Below are 20,401 nucleotides of genomic sequence, written 5' to 3' on the forward strand. Positions count from 1 at the left end.
TCCTTCACTCTTTCTATTTGTCTTTTGTGTGTTTGAGGGTTGGTAACTTTGCAAACATTATGTCTTAAGAGCTCCAGTTTGTTGGGGCGCCGTCCACACTAAGCTGGCTAAATTTGAAAACACTTCTCTTCCTACTCATGTTTCTAATTTTCAGTTCATGTCTTTATCTTGCGGCAATATTTATCCTTTTTAAGTGACTAGATTGACTGAAATAAATCGCTCCACACAGTCCAATTTCAGATAAACCTTTTCGCCCAACTTTTGAGGACTCTGTGTGTCGTTAGCCATGATCACAGCCACATATACCATCATATGCAGCTCGTGACCACAAACTAATGGGCCCCCTTTAAGTTTACTCTTTATGTCTGTTTCTCTTCCTCACCAGGAGGTTATAACCTTGCTAATACGGCTCGCTGTTGGACCTACCTGACGGCAGCAGTGCTGGGAAAGACTCTCTCGTCTGAGATACCAGACCACGAGGTATGACAACAGACACACTCTATCTCTCTCATATAGCCACAGTCACCCACATTCACATATTCCCACATGAACACAAATGCGCTCATTCATTGTACTGTCACACAAAATCACAGGACGAAACGCACACACATGAAAAAACACAAACACACCCCCTTGTGTTCACTGTCTGCTGAGTCACTCCATCTAATCAAAGATGGCCGCCCGCTTCTCAATAAAGGGGTTTGTCTGCAGGTGACTCAGACCGAGTGTATGTGAGAGAGAAGGGTACTAGTGTTGACAGCTCCTCTCTGTCCGCCTCATCTAACACTGGCTCCACTCTCTCCATCTTATTTGGCATTGAGGGGATTTTTTTATATACTGAATGGGAGTAATGGTATTACTAAAGGGGAAATCTGGATTTTGATGAGGGAAATTCAGTTCCATATTGTCTGTACATGTTAGACGTAACGCATGAGTTACTTATTTCCTGACTTATTGGTGACATATTTTCAGGGTAAACAGATTTTGGCATGTGTACCATTTTCTCTTTTGTAAGGCGTCATAAATGAGGTAGCAGTTTGTGGAATGGGGTGGCTAAAAAAGTGCTGACTCTAAACTTGCTGACAAGACTTTTTACATGTTCACATATAGCTGCACAGTTAATCTTTCACAACATTGAGGAGCAGAGGTGTCCACATGTGCTACAGAGGTCACTCATTTTTATTTGGACAGAGATTTTTTACACTAGTGCTTGTGTGTTCCGTATTTATCTATTAATTTACTTTGTTTATTTGAGAATGGAGGAGGAGGGCAAAAAACACTTTATAAATTAAGCTTTAAATGTGGACTAGGCCTTACTGTACATTCACACCAGAGGCTTCCAAAGAAAAGTCTCTCGCGGACACCCAAGAAGCACGACTGTCAAAAATATTTGTGGCAGCTTTGGTCGCTCTAGTCGCTCATCACGTGAATCATTAACGTTCGATCGTGCTTGTCAATTTAAAGGAGCAGCTTAGTTGCTGCTTGCTGTTGTTGAGTCAAAAAGCTCATAGGTGACCGACAGAAAGTTATGTTTGGTCAATGAAAATAGAAAACGTATGTCATCCCATTCAAACCAAACAAGGAAGACTTGCATGCTACGTCGCAACATTATCCTGCAATTCTCTCCTCTATTACTAACATTACACACTTTAAAACTCACCAGACCAACCAACTACCTCCACGACACGGTCCCAAGCCTCATTCTTCTTATTTTGGTCTCTGTAACCCAGAGGTTGCGCTAGACTTTTTCGTCGCCGGTCATTTTGACTGACAGGGTCGTAAAAATCCAGTCATAACCTATTTTTACCGGTCATTTTAATTTTTGTTTTTAAATGATAATAAAGATATTCAAAGACATTTAGTTTTTATTCATTTGTTTTTAATAAATCAAACAAGCAAATTATAAAGTGTGCATTAATAAGGACATGAACGAAAAGATGAAGACATCCACACACCGCAGTGCTTCAGTTCGGTGTGTGGTCTATGCGCGAGCCGCGAGCGCTTCTGTCAAGCTGGATAGAGCGGATCGTACCAAACAGGAAGTCAGACACAGAAAAGACGAGAGAATCCGGCCAATTTTCAAAATAAAATAACAACAGCATGCACTGAGGAACGTGAGGGAATACCATGTTTATAATTTAAAATAACACAACAGTGCATAATCGAACACATTTTTCAATACCCTAATCACTTCATTACAGTTTTAATTTTGTGTCACTGAGCCTACAGACTACATAAATAAAATGGTCAGAACAATATGCCCTATTCATTCAGTGTTAATCCAACACGCTCAATACATGGACATGCAATGACAAATTGTCATTAACTTATTACGTTATAAAAAACGATTAAAATATGGACTTACCCATGTTTAAAATGACCTGTTGAAGTGAAAAAACGAGTATTGACGGGAACAGACAAGTAGAGTCGATGTTTAACCGGCGCAGAGAGCGCAGGAGAAATGCACTGCCTGTGTGGACAGTCAAGCGCCTGCGAGTATACTCGCAGGACTTCTGCATCACTAACGCACCTGGTGTGTCCAGGCCATTATGTTAACAACGCTACATGAAGCAGATGAATGACTTTTTCTCTGCAGTGTGAAAACGGTAGCCACTGAAACCACTGACTGTGCACTCCGCTGCCAAGTGGGCAGGGGTGGTAATTGCAACCAGTCAAATGACCGACGGCCTTCAGATTTTCCGGTCATTGTTGTAAAAAAAAACGGTCAATGACCGAGAATATCCGGTTAACGCGACCCCTGCTGTAACCAAACAGCGACACATTGTAAAGGACTGAGTGGGTGCGAACGCAAGTAATAAACTTATTGATATCCATTGTTAGAACAAGTGTGCTGTAGGAACCAAAGTTACATAGCTTGTTCTCTGGGACCCGCTTCATCGAAGCACGCCAGCATTCCGATTGGTTGCCGCCGAACCACGCCAGAGCTCATTACCATAAAGTTAAACGAGTTTTAACTCCTCTCTGGAGCCAGATCTCCCAATTCACCCAAGTCGCCAGGCTCTCATTGAAAATGAATGACTTCAGCCACTTTGGAAGCTGTTGCTGTGAACATACAGTTAGTGTTTGGTTGGAATTGAATATAAAATGCACCATTTACTGCTCTTGTTACAGATCGGCCAGCTACCAAGAGCAAATCAGATCAAAAACCATGGTGTCATTTTCTGAACTTAACAGACTGTTCTAGCTGTTCTTTTAACTGCCTTTACCCCAATTGCCTTCGACAACTCTGAATCAAATAAATAAATTGATTATCTTTATCTTCTCCTATGACGTTATTAATAAGCTTCCTGTAGGGGACCATTAACAGGGCTATGAAACACAATACGTAGACCTCTGACCGCAAAAATCAGATCGCTGTGAACCTTGTAAACACTTTAAGTGGAACTTAATCTGTTTATTTTCCAATACTGTGGATGTAAACAAATGGACCTAGTGAGACGTGAGTGGAAACATGTCTTGAATTTACCTTTGCAAGGAAGGAAAACATTCCCAATTGATGTTTGCAAAGCAAAGACGTGTGTGACCACTAATTTTCTCATTATGCTAACTGCTAAATCAAATAGACCCATCCTCTCTCCAAATCAGTGAACTCGTCTGTCTTTCTTGCCCCTATACTCTCTCTCTCTCTCTCACACACACACAAAGAGTTTCTTTCTCCAGCAACTGATTTTTGGACCTTGTCTTGGTCAAATGTAATGAATAGCTGTGAGTGCGTGACTTTGTGTATGTGTGTGTGTTCTGACCGTGATGAAGGTACCTCTTGTTTCTCCTTGTCAGCGTCCAATGGCCCTAAATAGCCTTTGACCTCATTAAGGAGCACTCACTGAAAACAAAGCAACTATCAGTGCGGGCAGCTGCCACAGATGATGAAGACGAGGACACACACACACACACACACACACACACACACAGGCATGCACGCGCACACACATTTGTGCCTGAAATCAAAAATAGAGAAAGAAAGAAACAAAGAGAAACTAACACCCTAATTGCTTTTCCTATCTTGATTAAAGTGCTTATCGGCTTCTTTTTCCAATGTAGTAGATAATATAAATCTATTTTGAAGGTAATTTTCTACTGAGGTTGTAGCACTACACAACTTTGCACAGATGTGTGTGTGTTCGTGGCCCTGTCTGTGCCCGTTGTGCTCGATAAGAGGGGCATTTATCCATGATGACCAAGCAAAGCTGAAGTTCCAGCGACACGGGGAACAAAAACTACCTTTGTACCCTTTTCTGTGTGTGTGTGTGTGTGTGTGTGTGTGTGTGTGTGCGTGTGCACCCTTGTGTTCTACAGTAGACAAAACCACATGAATGCACACATTCATTACAGTCAGATAATGTACTGGCCTGTTTTATAGCTTCTTTTTTTTCATTGTATGATAAATTGCCACCAATGTGGAGGAAACAACTGTTGCTCAAATGGGAAACTGTCAGTTAGGAAGTTACACTCAAGTAAAAGTAAAATAATGGCTTAATTGTTTCCACTGTGCTGCTGCATTTTTAAAAGTGTCCTTAAATGACAAATGTCTGCAAAAAAAAAAATCGAAATAATAAATGATGCTTTATCTAGTGCGGAACATCCAAAAGCAGCCACTTCAGTTTGTTTTATCTGCTCAAATCCCAGTGAAATCAATCCAAACATATTTGTGTTGGTTTGATTTTGTTTTAAATATTTAGTTGAGAGTGTTTATGTTTAATTAAATCATATTTATCATTTTCTCAGTGCCAATGAGGGCGAGCATTCAGTCTTCGGCATGTACGAGCCCTGGGCTAAATGGCTAAAAATAGTAGTCTAAAAAACACAAACATCAGTCACAGTTGGCCAGGCACATCAACAATAGTGCTGTAATATTCACTGATTACCAGACAAAATATTACACTGCAGATAACCCGCACAATGACCCTGCTTCTGTCACACTTATTATACTTCAATATCTTATAAAAACACAAGCGAAAGTGCCTTTTGTAGTTTGAACCAGGACTTGAGCCGCCGGGTCGAAAAGTCATTAACCCTCCCTGTTGACTTGTATTGTCTGTTAGCTGTTAGCTGATCCTGATTGACCTCCCATTGTGTGATAGTGATGGAGCCAATCTGAGTGTGAATCAGAGGGCAACAATATGGGGCTTGCTAAGAATAGCCACAGAGGTCAAAGGTCAGTTCAAGTCTCTGATTGGACTGGCATTGGGACTGTCATTATAACCTCCTTTGTTTTGTCTTTGTTGGAGAACATGTTCCTCATCTTACCTGTTGTTATTACTTCTCCTAGAACATTTATCTGTAGGGTTTGACGTCCTGCTGTGCTTTTAACGTTTGAGCTCAGTGTCATAGCAGCTGGTAGCACAGTGAATCTGGGAAATTCAGCTTTTTTGTTTTGTTGCACATTTTCAAAACTTTTAATATCTACAGCTGCTAGCGTTGCTAGGCAGTTAGCAACAACCTTCAGTCACTCAGGTGGCTTGTTTATTTATGCTAACATATGAAAATGTATTTGTTTATCAGATTTAGAGCTCTAATTCCACGTTAAATTAATCCCAAAACATGGTAATGTAATAATTAGTCAGCCAAAACACAATTTCCAGGGGGTGTTCAGTTATTCTTTGACAGCAAGTTATTCCTGTATGTCACACTCTTTGATATGAAATTGTTTATGGCAAACATTGGCCCAAATTTTATGTTTGCTTTAGGACACCCAAACAAATTTTACTGTTTGTCTTCATCAAAGAAACTCTGTGTGAATAAATATTTAAAACTTAGTTTAATTCAAATAAACTTCATGGTTTTTAGCCATGCTAGCAGGTGTGCTTAGATAGTTAGCGAGCTAACACGCTAAGATGTTACATGCTAATAGTTAGCTTGTTAATGTGCTAACAAGACGTGTCATTGAGCTAACATCTTTTCTATTAGCATGTTACAATGCAGATATATCCATGTTTATGTGATAACAAACTATTATATCCCAAATGTTAACAAGTTAGGATAACTTTGTTTTAGGTTCATGCTAAAAGTTAGCTTGTTAACATGCTAACACAACATAAGTTATTGAGCTAACATTTAACATGATAAGCTACATCATTATCATTATTATTATTATCATTATTATTATTATTATTATTATTATTATTATTATTACGTGTCTGTATTATAAGCATTTTAGAATGCTAATGTCCCATGTTTATGTGATAACATGCAAAACATTATATACTATTGTTAGCATGTTAGGATAACTTGATAACTTTGCTTCAGGTTTATGCTAAATGTTAACTTGTTAACATGCTAACACAACATATGTTATTGAGCTAACATTTAACACAATAAGCTACATCATTTTCATTATTATTATTATTATTATGTGTCTATATTATAAGCATTATAGAATGCTAATGTCCCATGTTTATGCGATAACATGCAAAACATTATATACTATTGTTAGCATGTTAGGATAACTTGATAACTTTGCTTCAGGTTTATGCTAAATGTTAACTTGTTAACATGCTAACTCAACATAGGTTATTGAGCTAACATTTAACATGTTAGGCTACATCATTATTTTTTATTATATATCCTATTATTAGCATGTTAGAATGCTAATGTTCCTTGGTAATGTGATACCATGCAAAACATTATATACTCAGTGTTAGCATAACTTTGCTTCACATTCATGCTAAAAGTTAGCTTGTTAACATGCTCATGTCATATGCTATTGAGCTCACATTTAAAACATTACATCCTAAACATGTTAGAATGCTAATGCACCAATGTTTGTGTGATAAGATTCAAAATGTCATTTCCCAAATGTTAGTATGTTAGCATAACTTTGCTTCAGGTTCTGATCTGTGTTATTAGCGATGACTTGTGGAGCTTGTCAGACTACATTCAACTACACTGCCCACTCAGAGTTAAAGTTAATATTTCTCTACCGTACACTTTCATCAGGGGTAACTAGGTTTACATAATAAACAGTTATCCATCCAGCTGTGATGTTTAATATAGAAGTGTTTGGTAAACAGTTTGAGCTGTCCACCTGACTCTCTTCACCACCCCAGACCCCTTGTCGTCACTCATTCTGTTTTCGGTCATTTCCCAGCAGCTGAGTCTCTCCCAGCCGTGCTTCTCTGATAAAAACAAACCACAGATCTAAACTTCCTGCGGCTGCCTCACCAGGCCAACACTTATACCATGTACTCACAGTGTTGCTGGTGTGGATCCAGCTCATATCCTTTGTCACATACAGCACTGACCCCTCTTTCTGTCGCTCTTCTCTTTCCTGTCTCCACTGCATGCCCATTAAGTACATATTATTTACGCAAAAAAATTGCATAAAACGGAAACTGGCACCTGGATTAGCTTGATATGCAGACTCTCACATCCAGAGACGGGTTAGTGTTCCAATAACCACTTCGCTTTTGGATGTGGTTCAAAAACTCCTCTTTTATCTCTTCGTAGCCATTTAACTGAACTTTTTGGGCCAAACTTGACTTTTAGATCTTTAAATGTCAGTATTAAAATTAAAACTAAATACAGAACTTTTAAGATGGATTGGGCACTGGAGTCAGGTTTGATGAAATGTTATTAACCCCTACACTAATCCAATGACTTTAAGTGATTTCACCAGTCCAAAAGGTTTCATTTCAAACTTTAAAATCAAATGGTATAATGGTTATAGCTAACAGATGAAAGCATACCAAACCATCAAGATCTTGGGTCACTTATAATATTATAAATATACAGTACAGGCCAAAAGTTTGGACACACCTTCTCATTCAATGCGTTTTCTTTATTTTCATGACTATTTACATCGTAGATTCTCACTGAAGGCATCAAAACTATGAATGAACACATGTGGAGTTATGTACTTAACAAAAAAAGGTGAAATAACTGAAAACATGTTTTATATTCTAGTTTCTTCAAAATAGCCACCCTTTGCTCTGATTACTGCTTTGCACACTCTTGGCATTCTCTCGATGAGCTTCAAGAGGTAGTCACCTGAAATGGTTTCCACTTCACAGGTGTGCCTTATCAGGGTTAATTAGTGGAATTTCTTGCTTTATCAATGGGGTTGGGACCATCAGTTGTGTTGTGCAGAAGTCAGGTTAATACACAGCCGACAGCCCTATTGGACAACTGTTAAAATTCATATTATGGCAAGAACCAATCAGCTAACTAAAGAAAAACGAGTGGCCATCATTACTTTAAGAAATGAAGATCAGTCAGTCCGGAAAATTGCAAAAACTTTAAATGTGTCCCCAAGTGGAGTCGCAAAAACCATCAAGCGCTACAACGAAACTGGCACACATGAGGACCGACCCAGGAAAGGAAGACCAAGAGTCACCTCTGCTTCTGAGGATAAGTTCATCCGAGTCACCAGCCTCAGAAATCGCAAGTTAACAGCAGCTCAGATCAGAGACCAGATGAATGCCACACAGAGTTCTAGCAGCAGACCCATCTCTAGAACAACTGTTAAGAGGAGACTGCGCGAATCAGGCCTTCATGGTCAAATAGCTGCTAGGAAACCACTGCTAAGGAGAGGCAATAAGCAGAAGAGATTTGTTTGGGCCAAGAAACACAAGGAATGGACATTAGACCAGTGGAAATCTGTGCTTTGGTCTGATGAGTCCAAATTTGAGATCTTTGGTTCCAACCGCCGTGTCTTTGTGAGACGCAGAAAAGGTGAACGGATGGATTCCACATGCCTGGTTCCCACTGTGAAGCATGGAGGAGGAGGTGTGATGGTGTGGGGGTGTTTTGCTGGTGACACTGTTGGGGATTTATTCAAAATTGAAGGCACACTGAACCAGCATGGCTACCACAGCATCCTGCAGCGACATGCCATCCCATCCGGTTTGCATTTAGTTGGACGATCATTTATTTTTCAACAGGACAATGACCCCAAACACACCTCCAGGCTGTGTAAGGGCTATTTGACCAAGAAGGAGAGTGATGGAGTGCTGCGGCAGATGACCTGGCCTCCACAGTCACCGGACCTGAACCCAATCGAGATGGTTTGGGGTGAGCTGGACCGCAGAGTGAAGGCAAAGGGGCCAACAAGTGCTAAACACCTCTGGGAACTCCTTCAAGACTGTTGGAAAACCATTTCAGGTGACTGCCTCTTGAAGCTCATCAAGAGAATGCCAAGAGTGTGCAAAGCAGTAATCAGAGCAAAGGGTGGCTATTTTGAAGAAACTAGAATATAAAACATGTTTTCAGTTATTTCACCTTTTTTTGTTAAGTACATAACTCCACATGTGTTCATTCATAGTTTTGATGCCTTCAGTGAGAATCTACAATGTAAATAGCCATGAAAATAAAGAAAATGCATTGAATGAGAAGGTGTGTCCAAACTTTTGGCCTGTACTGTACATATGTATAAAATGTTTTATATACATAGCTACCACCCAAACTGCCTCTAAAGGAGTTGTTTCTCTTGTTGTTTACAGCAAGCAGTGCCAACTGTTATCATAAAAATACAGCTAGTTTGGGATCTACCTTGGTTTTTAGGGGTAGGGGATAAAATCGATACAGCTTCGTAACCTATCGCTGTCTCTAGTGAGAATCACAGAAGTAAATACAAATGTGTGTCCGTCTCAGAGCCACACAGGAAGGGAGGACGTCTCCCGTCCCAGATTGGCAGCGGGGAAGCGTCCCGCCTCTTTACTTCCTACTTCCTCTTTTCCTGTCTGCAGCCACTTCCTGTCCTACCCCTCGCTGCCGTCAGGGATGTGTCGGCTCCCAGAGTCACGGGCTCAATCACCGGAAACATCACTGGAGTACAGTGTGTGTGTGTGTGTGTGTGTGTGTGTGTGTGTGTGTGTGTGTGTATGTATATATGTTTGTGTTTGTGAGGACCAAGGGGAATTTGTCTGTTTACAAAATGACATGGAAAAATGTGCTGTGAAGAGGCTGATTATTCTCTTCCATTCATCTCTTATCAATCTTTGTTAATCAAAGTTCTGCTGCTGTAGATTGTTATTATTATTTGACTCAACTGTGGTGGGGAAAGTGTTCGCTGAATGTTGGGATGTACCAACAATGAGCCGAAAGAGTCGGTTTCCTGTCTTGTTTCCCTTTAGGGAGTTACGTCTTTGTTGCAGTTGTCTTTTTTTTATGTCTGTTTGTGTTTGAAGTTCATGGATGGACTTGATCCTAGAAGACTGGATCATTATTCACTTTATCTCAGTTTTTATTTTCCTATTATGCAAGATATTTGTATAAACCCAATGGCCCTGTTTTAATAATACTGGAACTTTGGAGTTCTTCCTAATTCAATTCCTTTATTTCTTTTCTTTTTTTTCAGTTATTTTCTCCTTTCGTAATAACAGTTCTGAGGTCAACTATAGGAACCATATTAGCATACTTTCACACATAAAACCATAGAAACATTCCCAGCAGTGTGGTCACACTCATTGGAGATGGACGCGTTTTTAATTTTGAGATGGAGTACATCACATTAGTTGTTAACTAATCTAAAATAAGCTGTTGATATGGTAAGAAAAGTATGTTTTGTTTCGCTTTTCAAATCCTTAAAGCAACCTTTTTGGATGTATGGTGCATAGATAATAGGCATAGATTTTGGAAAAGGGACTCAGGGGACAGATCGCTCTCAATATTAACAATGCCAATTTAAATTGATGCAGAAAAGGCACAAATTGGTGCATACAAATTCACCAGAATGCAGGAAATCAAGTGTTAAATGCCCAAAATTTCCCAACCCTCTGTTTCATACATGTCCTCCCTAATGTTGAAATGAAACCTACAGCCTTAATCAGTGTTTACAATATGGTGGACTGCTGTTGGTGCTGAAGTGTGGCAGAACTTCATGCAAAAAAATCTGTGGCTACAGTAAAACCTTAAAAAGTAATTATATATAATATGTACCTTTTATTAATTTTACAATGTTGCTTTATATTGAAACATTTTGACCAAACTTTCAGAGTATAAATCAACAAGAAAACCATTCTCACAGTTTAAGTTATGGCACGCATAAACATTAACACAAGCCTACATCCCTTGCAAACTTTCGTAGATAACCTACTGTGTGATATCAAGGCAAAAATATTTATGAGATTTATATAGGGCAGAAAAGGTTGCCAGATTTTTGTAAAAGTTAAATACACATACCTCCTCTACACAAGCACTGTCTTGTGCTGCCAAGTGTTCTTATCTGTCACTGTTTTAAAATGTAAAGAATGTTGAACTGAGTAGGAGACTCCTTAAGATGAATCAGACTTACATGTTTTTAGTACAAGCAGGAGCTTATACTCATCTGCTCTGAAGGAAAAAAGAGGCCATAGAATACTTAACATGACACCTGTTTAAGTTTAAACAGTAGTAATAGATTGAAAGACAGAAGGAAATGTTAAAAAAGACCTTTTATCGTCATTTTCATGTTCATACTTTTATTAAAGGTTTCTACAAGAACATAGTTACATGCTTTTGGAGTCAAAAAACACTTTATTTTCCTCATACTGTCCGTGCTGAATACCTGTATTCAACCTCTGTCTGAGACGCTCCAGTTAGCACCTGTTTCTTTCTCCCTACCTTAAAAAATTCCCTCCAGGCATGTTTCAGCAGGAATATGATCTGAAATTGTGGACAAATTAACAACATTAGCAACCAAGATTCCGTGTTTCACTGATGTTAGCATGTAGCTACATGTAGCAGTGTACTTGCAGCTAGGGAATGACTGTAACGCAGCATAGTGGCACTTTCTGCCGTGAAAAATCACAAAAAAAAAGCATCTAAACCAAAATCACAACCAGACATGTTCTAGCTGGAGCATAATTCAAAATCAGGGAAAATTCAATACCATTGGCAAACAAGATTACGTGTTTCCCTGATGTTAGCATGTAGCTACATGTAGCAATGTACATCCAGCCAGGGAATGACTGTAATGCACCATAGCGGCACTTTCTACCATGAAAAATCACCAATAAAAGCTACTAAGCCAACAGTTGGACATGTTCCAGCAGGAATATGATCTGTAATCTTTACATGTTTCCCTGACGTTAGCATGTAGCTACAAGTAGCAGTGTAGGCTACATAATGAAAACACTTGCAGTAGTGCGCCTAGAGCAGATGATCAAATAAAGAGATCTGTCACACTATGATGTCATAGCCAGAGCAGAAATAACTGTTGGAAACAAGGTGTTGAGTACCACTATAGCTATATAACACACAAAATACAGAAAAGCATAACAGGTCCCCTTTAAGTTTTACCCATCATAGTGCAAAACTTGTTCAACTGTCCATTCAGGCTTGAATCTATTCTCCCAGGTTTCCTGTTTTTTTTCCCTGATTTCTCAACAACATACAAACAGCATTTGTTGCCTTAAAAGGAAAACTGACAGACAAATCTATAAAAGATGGACCGATGAAGAGGTAGTGAGGGCGGGAGGGAGTCCAGATGCAGGCAGAGGGAGAGGGGAGGTGTACGTGCGTTATGTGACTGTGATTTGGGCATCAGGCCGTTTTTCTTCCCTTGTTGAAAACATTTATTAGATAGCAGCCTGATAGCAGACAGAGTCCATTTGTTTTCCGAGACGTTTTCCCCTCCGCTGTGAAGCTCGGCATCCTTCATAGCTGGAGATCCTGCTGATTGCTGTGAAAACAAACATGCTCACAGACACACACACACACACACACACAGGCACACACACACACACATACACAGGCACACACACACAAACTGCTGTCAGCAGATGGGCTCATTTGTACAAACACATACTCAAAGTTGTTCACATACACGTACTACTCATAATCATTTGCTTTCAGTGATCAATTTGGCCCAGAAGACATGATCATTTAAAGGTACAGTGTAGGATCTAGGGGGATATATATTGGCAGAAATGAAATATAATGTAAAAAGTGTGTTTTCTTTTTCCAAATCTTACACATTATTCATAAATATAATCCTAACACATGCTGGTTGGATGTAAGCCGCTGTTGCTAATTAGCTCGTGCTAACACTCTGGAGACGGTCCTCCAGCGCTGTGTCTAACTTGTTCAGCGGTCGGAGATCAGACTCTCGGCGCAATCCTGTTGTCTTCTTCTGGAACTGTGAAAGACGTCCACACCACAACATGTTTTGCTGTCTAGACGGCTTTGCTGCAGTGGTAGTTCTTCTTCTTCTGTGTTTATTTGGTGCATGTACCGCCCACAAAATGTGTCGGCTGTGTAGATGCTGCCCTTGTTAAGTCAATGAAAGCAGTCTGGTTTCGTAATGTCGCCGCTATTTATCAGCTATAATTTTGATTATCTGAATAATGCATAATTATAAAAATCCCCCATTATCGGGCCGATACTTTATCTGCTCGACATATATATCGTGCATCCCTATCTATTTCTGCAACTACCGTTAATGTAACTACAGTTTCTTACCTGTACTATTGCTCCTACTGCCATGCAAGTACTTTTACTGCTCCGTTAGTACTTTTGCTTTATCTAGCACTGATGCCACTTGTGCTGATACTTAAATACGATGGACCTTGAATGTACAAATGAAATGTATTCCTAGAAATATAAGCTGCAAAAACACATTTAGGTCATCATGCATGAAGGCCAGTGTTTCTCGTACAAACAGGCTTATCCGAACAGTGAGTGATGGGCAGAAGGTCCATGTTAAGGGCTCTGGTAAATAGTCTGAGGCCTTCCACTATTTATCTCTCTGTGTGTCTCTGCCAGAGACACTGGAGCCAGGCAGCTGGTATTTTCTGTCTCTTGACCTTGTCCAGGTGACGTAGATGCGCTGCGTCACTGGATCATGCACTGAAGTCTCTTTTATCATTTATTTTATTCACCGTCGCTCGTCATGTTTTTCTTTAATTCTACCATCTAAAAAGTATTAAGAATATTGTAGAAATTTAATAGGAACATGTTTCTGTTAGGAGTGTCTGCACCTCTCTGTTTCTCGCTTCCTCTCTCTTTCTCCCCATGGTCATCCAAGCCAAACAAGCAAGCAGCAGGAGACTGTGTGATTTGTGTGTGTGTCTGTGCATGTGTGTGAGTGTGAGTGTATGTATGTGTGTGTGTGTGTTGCCGGACAGCAGGAGACAGAGCACTGGGTTCATGGGAATAGATTGTGGGTGTGCATGTGTGTTAAGTAACTACTCTCATGTTGAGCTCCGTTGAGACCGGAGGTAAGACACAGAAACTCATCGGAGCTAATTGGAAACAGACACTCACACACACACACACACACACACACACGCACACTTAAAGACACCATGGATATTTGCTAGTAAGCATGTACTTACACAAGCAAATAGCCATGGACCTTCACACACATACATACTCTTACCTTCATTTGAGCACAAACTAGCATGCATTCCCTCTCTCTGACTCACACACACACAAACACAGACACACACGGGGCTATTAAATAAAGACAAAGTAGTCTTTGTCTTTCAAGTACACCAAAGTATACTCCTACTGCACGTTGGCTCAGCTCTGTGTGTGTGTGCATCTGCTCAGGCCTGTGTGTGTGAGTGTGTGTGTGTGTGTGTTGCCAAGAGACTTTCTGAAGTCTTCTCTAATGACATCCATCTAATCCACTAAAGAGTTCCAATCCAAAACAAGATATCCCCGTCTTTAAAATGGCCGTGGCATTAGTGCAGAAATCATTACGGGATGTTTGCAGAATCACTTCGCCAACTTAAAGGAGCAGTCTGACAATTTGGGGAGTGTTTGCTGTCTTTACTTAGAGTCATAGGAATTTACACAACTATATACTTGCAAAAGTGTCTTAATGTTCCTTTTAGACTTTGAGAATACTAAATAATACACCAAGCTAATAGTTATCCTTTCGTGTTTAGCCCAGTTCAGACCAAAGATTCATAATGAGATGAAACTGTTTTCAGACGTTGTAGAGAGAGGTTGGGAGAGGTTGCAGTTGTATCGTCTCAGCCAGACTCAAACCAGCTGATGATGTCAGCCATGATTCAGCTTGTCAAGTTTCCAGTGGCTGATTTATTAAAGTAAGGCACATTACCTGTTTTTCAGCCAGTCAGCTTGTAGGGATTTCGACTGGTCAAGTCATCTACAAAGTGTCAGCAGATGATGGTTAGCTTGCTTTGGCATTGTCTGACAACAACCATCCGTTCCTGCCGAGCTCGAATCCATACCATTAACATCCACGCAGTTGTTGACAGGTATGTCAGTCTCTGTCCTTAAGGTGTGTCGGTGTCGGACGTTAGGTCGCTGCTGCTTAACATAGTTGGTCCCTCTGAAGCTCGGGTCATTGTTTGTTTATGTTTTTGCCATTTCATCACTACTAAAGATACACAATCACAACCCTCACTCATATTTTAAGATGCTACACTTTAGATACAGCTACAAAATAAACCTGAAAAACTGGAAATCAGAAAGGAGATACAGAGAGTTGCTGCTATCGAGATGATACACCGTCTCCTTTAGTCTCATTGATGTAAACTTTCAGGTTGTCAGAACATTGCAGACCGGTGCACTGCAAGGTGTTCTAAGTTTCAACTTGTTTCGTCACAAATCTTTTGTCTGAACTGGTCTCAAGACTTTGGGAATACTAAGTAATACATCAAAGGTAAAATTAAGTCTGATTAAAAACCTTTTGCATATAGTTTGACAACATTTTTTGAAGTGAAAGTACTTAACCAAACAACTCATGTCAAGGTCTTCCTCAGAGAGTGGTGTTTGGTCAGTTGTCATGGAGATAGCTTAGCTGTCATGACATCCATCTGCTGAGGAAAGCCTGATTTATGGTTGGGCGCTAGACACTTCTAAGGAGTGTCACTCAACAGAAATGATGTGTTTTTGACAGAAAAAAAGTGTTGCTCAACACTTTCCTTTTATGACACGCACATGGAGAATTTTTTAATCTTGCGGACAACATCATATTTTGTCATCCAATGTGATTGGGTAGTCAAGGCGAGCCTCTCTGACACATCCACTTGAGTCTCGTGGCCCGGCGTGAGCAACATAGGGCTGAATCCTGTTGACCAAATCATCTAAACGGTTGGCAGACATCCAAAAATACCAAAACTGCATCTCTTCGTTCATGTCCCGCATTTGTTTGACCAAGACATATTCAACCTGCAGCTCCCTGGTTTGCTTCAATGGACGCACTGACCACCTTTTTGTTTTGCTGAAGCATTTATTGAAAACATTGTGAGGCTCCTGAAGTTGTGTTACGCAACATTTACCAAAAGTGTCATGCACCCGATCATAAATCAGGCTGAAGACTTTAAGATGTAATTGAAGCTCAGTAAAAAGCTTGTGGACCTTGAACTGAGAATTCTTTGTCAAACTAATGTTTCCAGGGTCAAGTGGGAACTTTCATCCTCAGCTTTTGATTTTTCATTTTCATTTTTAAACAAATGATTTCAAACTGATGAATTCTGAGCATCTCATTTTAGAGACAGACTTTTTATATGTGTTTATATGTGATTGGAGGAGTATGGGTCTTTTGTTTCAGGCCTTAGTCACGGTGGCTCCTTCGCTGTGTTCCGCAGAGTCTTCAGAGTCCAAGGCTTTCACAACAGTCGCTGCAAATGGACTGACGCACTTGTGGTCAGACCTGGGCTCCGAGTTTGTTTTGCTCTCATGGCACTGAGTCATGGCCCAACAAAGTCCCTGGAAATATGTTTTTTCAACTGACGTGCTCTGGTTTTCACTTCTAGTTGAACCCTCTCTGGATTTCCACCTGTTTTTTTCTTTTTTTTTCATATATATATTGGCTGGTCTTGTTACATGGACGCGGTCCGACTCTGCGTGAAATGCCAGGAGCCTTTGGTATGTGCTGAAATCATCTCAGGCTTTTTGTTTTTTGTTCATGTTGGTGAGGCCCAGTCTGTCCAATGGAAATCTGGCTGATTTGTGGTTCCTCTTCTGTGTTCTGCATTACATTTTATTTCTGTACATGAACCAGACAAGTCTCATACATTTGTTTGTGTCAATGAAACTCCTAGACAGCACACTTACTTCAGGGAATAAGGAACATGTTTCCATCTGAAAGTGGCCTGGCTCTCTGGATGGTATTGTCAGTCAGTCAACCACTTCCAGACTGAAATGTCACAACAAATATGGGACAGATTGCCTTAAAATTTGATGGATCCATCCCAGTGACTTTGGTGAAGCCTTGACTTTTTCTTTAGCCTCACTATGAGGTTCACATTTGTAGTTTAGAGTGAAATATCTCTACAACTACTGGATGGAATCCCATGACTTTTGGCACAGACATTCATGTTTCCATCAAGATGAATTGTTATAAAATGTGATCCTCTGACTTTTCATCTAGCGCCATCATCAGGTTAAATTTATGATTTATCTGACACTTGGTTTGTCACCAAATACCTGCAAAAATAGTGACATTTCACTCAGCCTCAGCTGTACTTTGTTTTTATAGCTATTTAGCAATTGTTAGCATGCTAACACACTAAGCCAGTGGTTCTCAAACTTTATACACTGCGTACCACCTCACAAATGATTGGGCTGTCCAACATTGAAATACAGAAGTGTAGGCCTGACCTATTCAGCTATGGCTAGTGCATAAGACAGGTATGGAGAGATGTCAGAGTGAGGGGGCTGCCCATGGACAGGCCCCCCGAGCAGGTGGGGGTTCAGTGCCTTGCTCAAGGGCACCTCGACAGTGCCCAGGAGGCGAACTGGCACCTCTCCAGCCACCAGTCCACACTCCATAGTTGGCCCACACAGGGACTTGAGCTGGTGACCGTTTGTTTCCTAACCCAAGTCCCTATGGACTGAGCTACCACCGCCCCTGTATGCCTAATCAGAAGATTATTTTCTGTTGACTGTTTTCAGCCACAGCCACACTGTATAAAGAGGAAGCACTAGGAGGCACTAAAACTCTTCCACACAACGTTTATACACCGCATGGGCCAGCCCTTCATCAGGTGCTATTGATACTTCATCGGCACTGCTTAAATTGCCTCTAGCACTTGCTCTTAGTTGATAGTTGCTCAGTTCTCCTCCTTCTCGGCACTTCTCTTCCTGATTGTTCCTGTTTGGAGCCACGATTGCAGTGTTTTTAAATCATTCATCAGACCTCCTTTTATTATCTTAACATCACAGTTTAGCTCATAAACAATTATGGACGTATAAGTGCACCTACGTTCATGAACGTGACTGTGTAGCAAGTTGATATTAACACAAGAATGTTACATTAAAGGCAAAACTTATTTTACAATTCATTTCAGGGATCCTATGATTTAAGTATTTTTGCCAGAAATGTAATATTTTGATTATATTTAATTTGTTACATTTTTAAAGAATATTTTGGAGATTCTTTCGAGAACCACTAGAGGGAGCCTGTGTACCAGCGTAGTTTGAGAACCAGTGTATCAAACTAAACACATAAGGCCTGTCAAACATAAGTATGTTAGCATTGTCATTGTGAACATGTTGGCATGCAACTACTTTAGTTAAGAAGAGGAAAAATTTGAATTACTACTACTTCACTCCTAACATGGGAAAAGATTTTGTTACCGAAAGCGTTCTCGTTTAGGTTTGTAGTCGAGTAGTATTGACGAATCACATTTGAGCGGTAAGTAAACATTCCTTGTGGAGATGCAAAAAACATTGGCTGAAATGCGGTCTTGGAACCCATCAGGTTTTGTCTGACAAAGATTTAGCTTTTTATCAGCTGTTTTTCGGAATAGAGCCGCTGCTCCTTCGTATCGAAAGGAGTCAGTTGAGGTGGTTCGGGCATCTGATCAGGATGCCTCCTGGGCGCCTCCAGTTAGAGGTGCTCCACGCATGTCCAACTGGTAGGAGGCCCCGAACATGCTGGAGGGATTACATATCTTGTCTGGCCTGGGAACACTTCGAGGTCCACCAGGAAGAGAGGGACGTCTGGAATACTTTGCTCAGCCTGCTGCCCAAAATGGCGTCTGCATTCATAAGCAGATATCTGTTTATAGAAATTAGCTAAGATGACCAGCACACAGAAGAGGCAGTCTTGGCCTGGATATCTGCTGGCAACACCGAAACCCCCGAAATATTGGCTGTTGCCCTCAAAGGCTTTTTGTTTTCAGACCCATAGCCAGTGGTTTCAGAGAGATTCAGAGATTCCATTTTCCACAATATGGGTGAAAAAAAATTATGTGTAGCTCAGTATTTGGAGTATTTCATATTATCCACTGTTTTGAATTTCTCTCTGTCTCGCTCTCTTTTTTTTTTAAGAAACGATCCCTGAAAGCCTGTGTAAATATTCATCACCAGTCAGTTTCACAATCCAACTCTTCAAAGTCCAAACTGAGCCCGAATTTTTCCAGGAAAGCAGCTGCATTCTTTAAAAAAGAGACAAAGAGGAGAGAGTGTACTTTGGCGCGCTGCTGCAGTGACTGTGTGCAGATGTGAGGGATGAAAGTATGACTGTGAATAAGAAAAAGAGGAAAAAGACATTTTAAAGTCCATAAATCCAGAAGCTGTCATAACGATTGTTGTGATGTGATGTCCAGTTTTTTACAGAGTACGGACCCGACTACTCGCTGGAGATCAGCCCAAGCTGTCGACCAGACCGAAACGACACCAAACACCTGGACCAGGTCATCAGCATCATCAAAGGTGTGTGTGGGTGTAATGTGTGGATGCACAGGTGCGTCTGTTTGTGTGGGTGTGGAGGGTAAACAGGTGTGCTTGTGTCTGTGTGTGTGTGTCTCACCTGAAGCCTTTGTGTCTCTGCAGGGCTCTTTTTATGTGGGGTTTCATGTGTCTGTTCTTGTTTCTATACGTCTCTGTGTGGGATGAAAGTATGACTTCTCTTTTTTTCCACCTCCCTGTGGCTTTTAACATCCTTTTGTGTGCATGTGTGTGTGTGTGTGAGTACACCGCTGACCCTGCTCTTTTACCCACAACCTCATTTAGAGCCTGTGTCTTGATACATGTGGTATTTTTTTCCGTTTTGCATCTTTCTCTTTCTATATGTTCCTTTATATGTGTGTTCGTATATTAATCCGAGTGTGTGTCTGTAGCATTGTGGTTTAAGCCTAAAGCCGGGCCTTTGGTCTCTGCGCTGACAGCCCACAGCACCCAGGGGAGATCCTCCGGCAGGGTAAAACTTGGGTGAAAAGTTGAGAGGCGGGAGAGCTGTTGTGAGGAGGGTGAGGTCAGGAACAAGCGAGGAGTACGTCTGCGAGTCGAGTTCATTTTCCGAACATTACGCTGTGTGTAGCGTTTTGTTTGAGATCTGAATTTGATCATGTCGGTGTCTTGTAAATGTTGAAGATCCGTCGTGTGGAAGTGTTAACCACAGACCAACAGGATATCCTCCTTCCTTTCTCTCAGTCAGTGAAATATTATATTTGACACAGCAGTTATCCATTCTCTGTGTCTGAGAGAGTGACTGATGGAATGAAAGGTGCTTAAAAGTAGAGGCTGGGAGGAAGTAAAT

General features: G+C 40.7%; 1 protein-coding gene across 1 annotated transcript in view; it reads left to right on the plus strand.

Moving 5' to 3' along the window:
• hdac8 (histone deacetylase 8) overlaps nucleotides 1–20,401 on the plus strand; it is a 46,187-nt gene that overhangs the window by 8,694 nt on the left and 17,092 nt on the right. The window contains exons 9-10 of the mRNA XM_033610419.2: nucleotides 386–480; nucleotides 19,470–19,575. Coding sequence (XP_033466310.1) covers nucleotides 386–480; nucleotides 19,470–19,575 — 201 coding nt within the window. The remainder of the gene's footprint in view (nucleotides 1–385; nucleotides 481–19,469; nucleotides 19,576–20,401) is intronic.

This window comes from Epinephelus lanceolatus, chromosome 22 (assembly GCF_041903045.1).
Source record: "Epinephelus lanceolatus isolate andai-2023 chromosome 22, ASM4190304v1, whole genome shotgun sequence".
Taxonomy (NCBI): Eukaryota; Metazoa; Chordata; class Actinopteri; order Perciformes; family Serranidae; genus Epinephelus; species Epinephelus lanceolatus.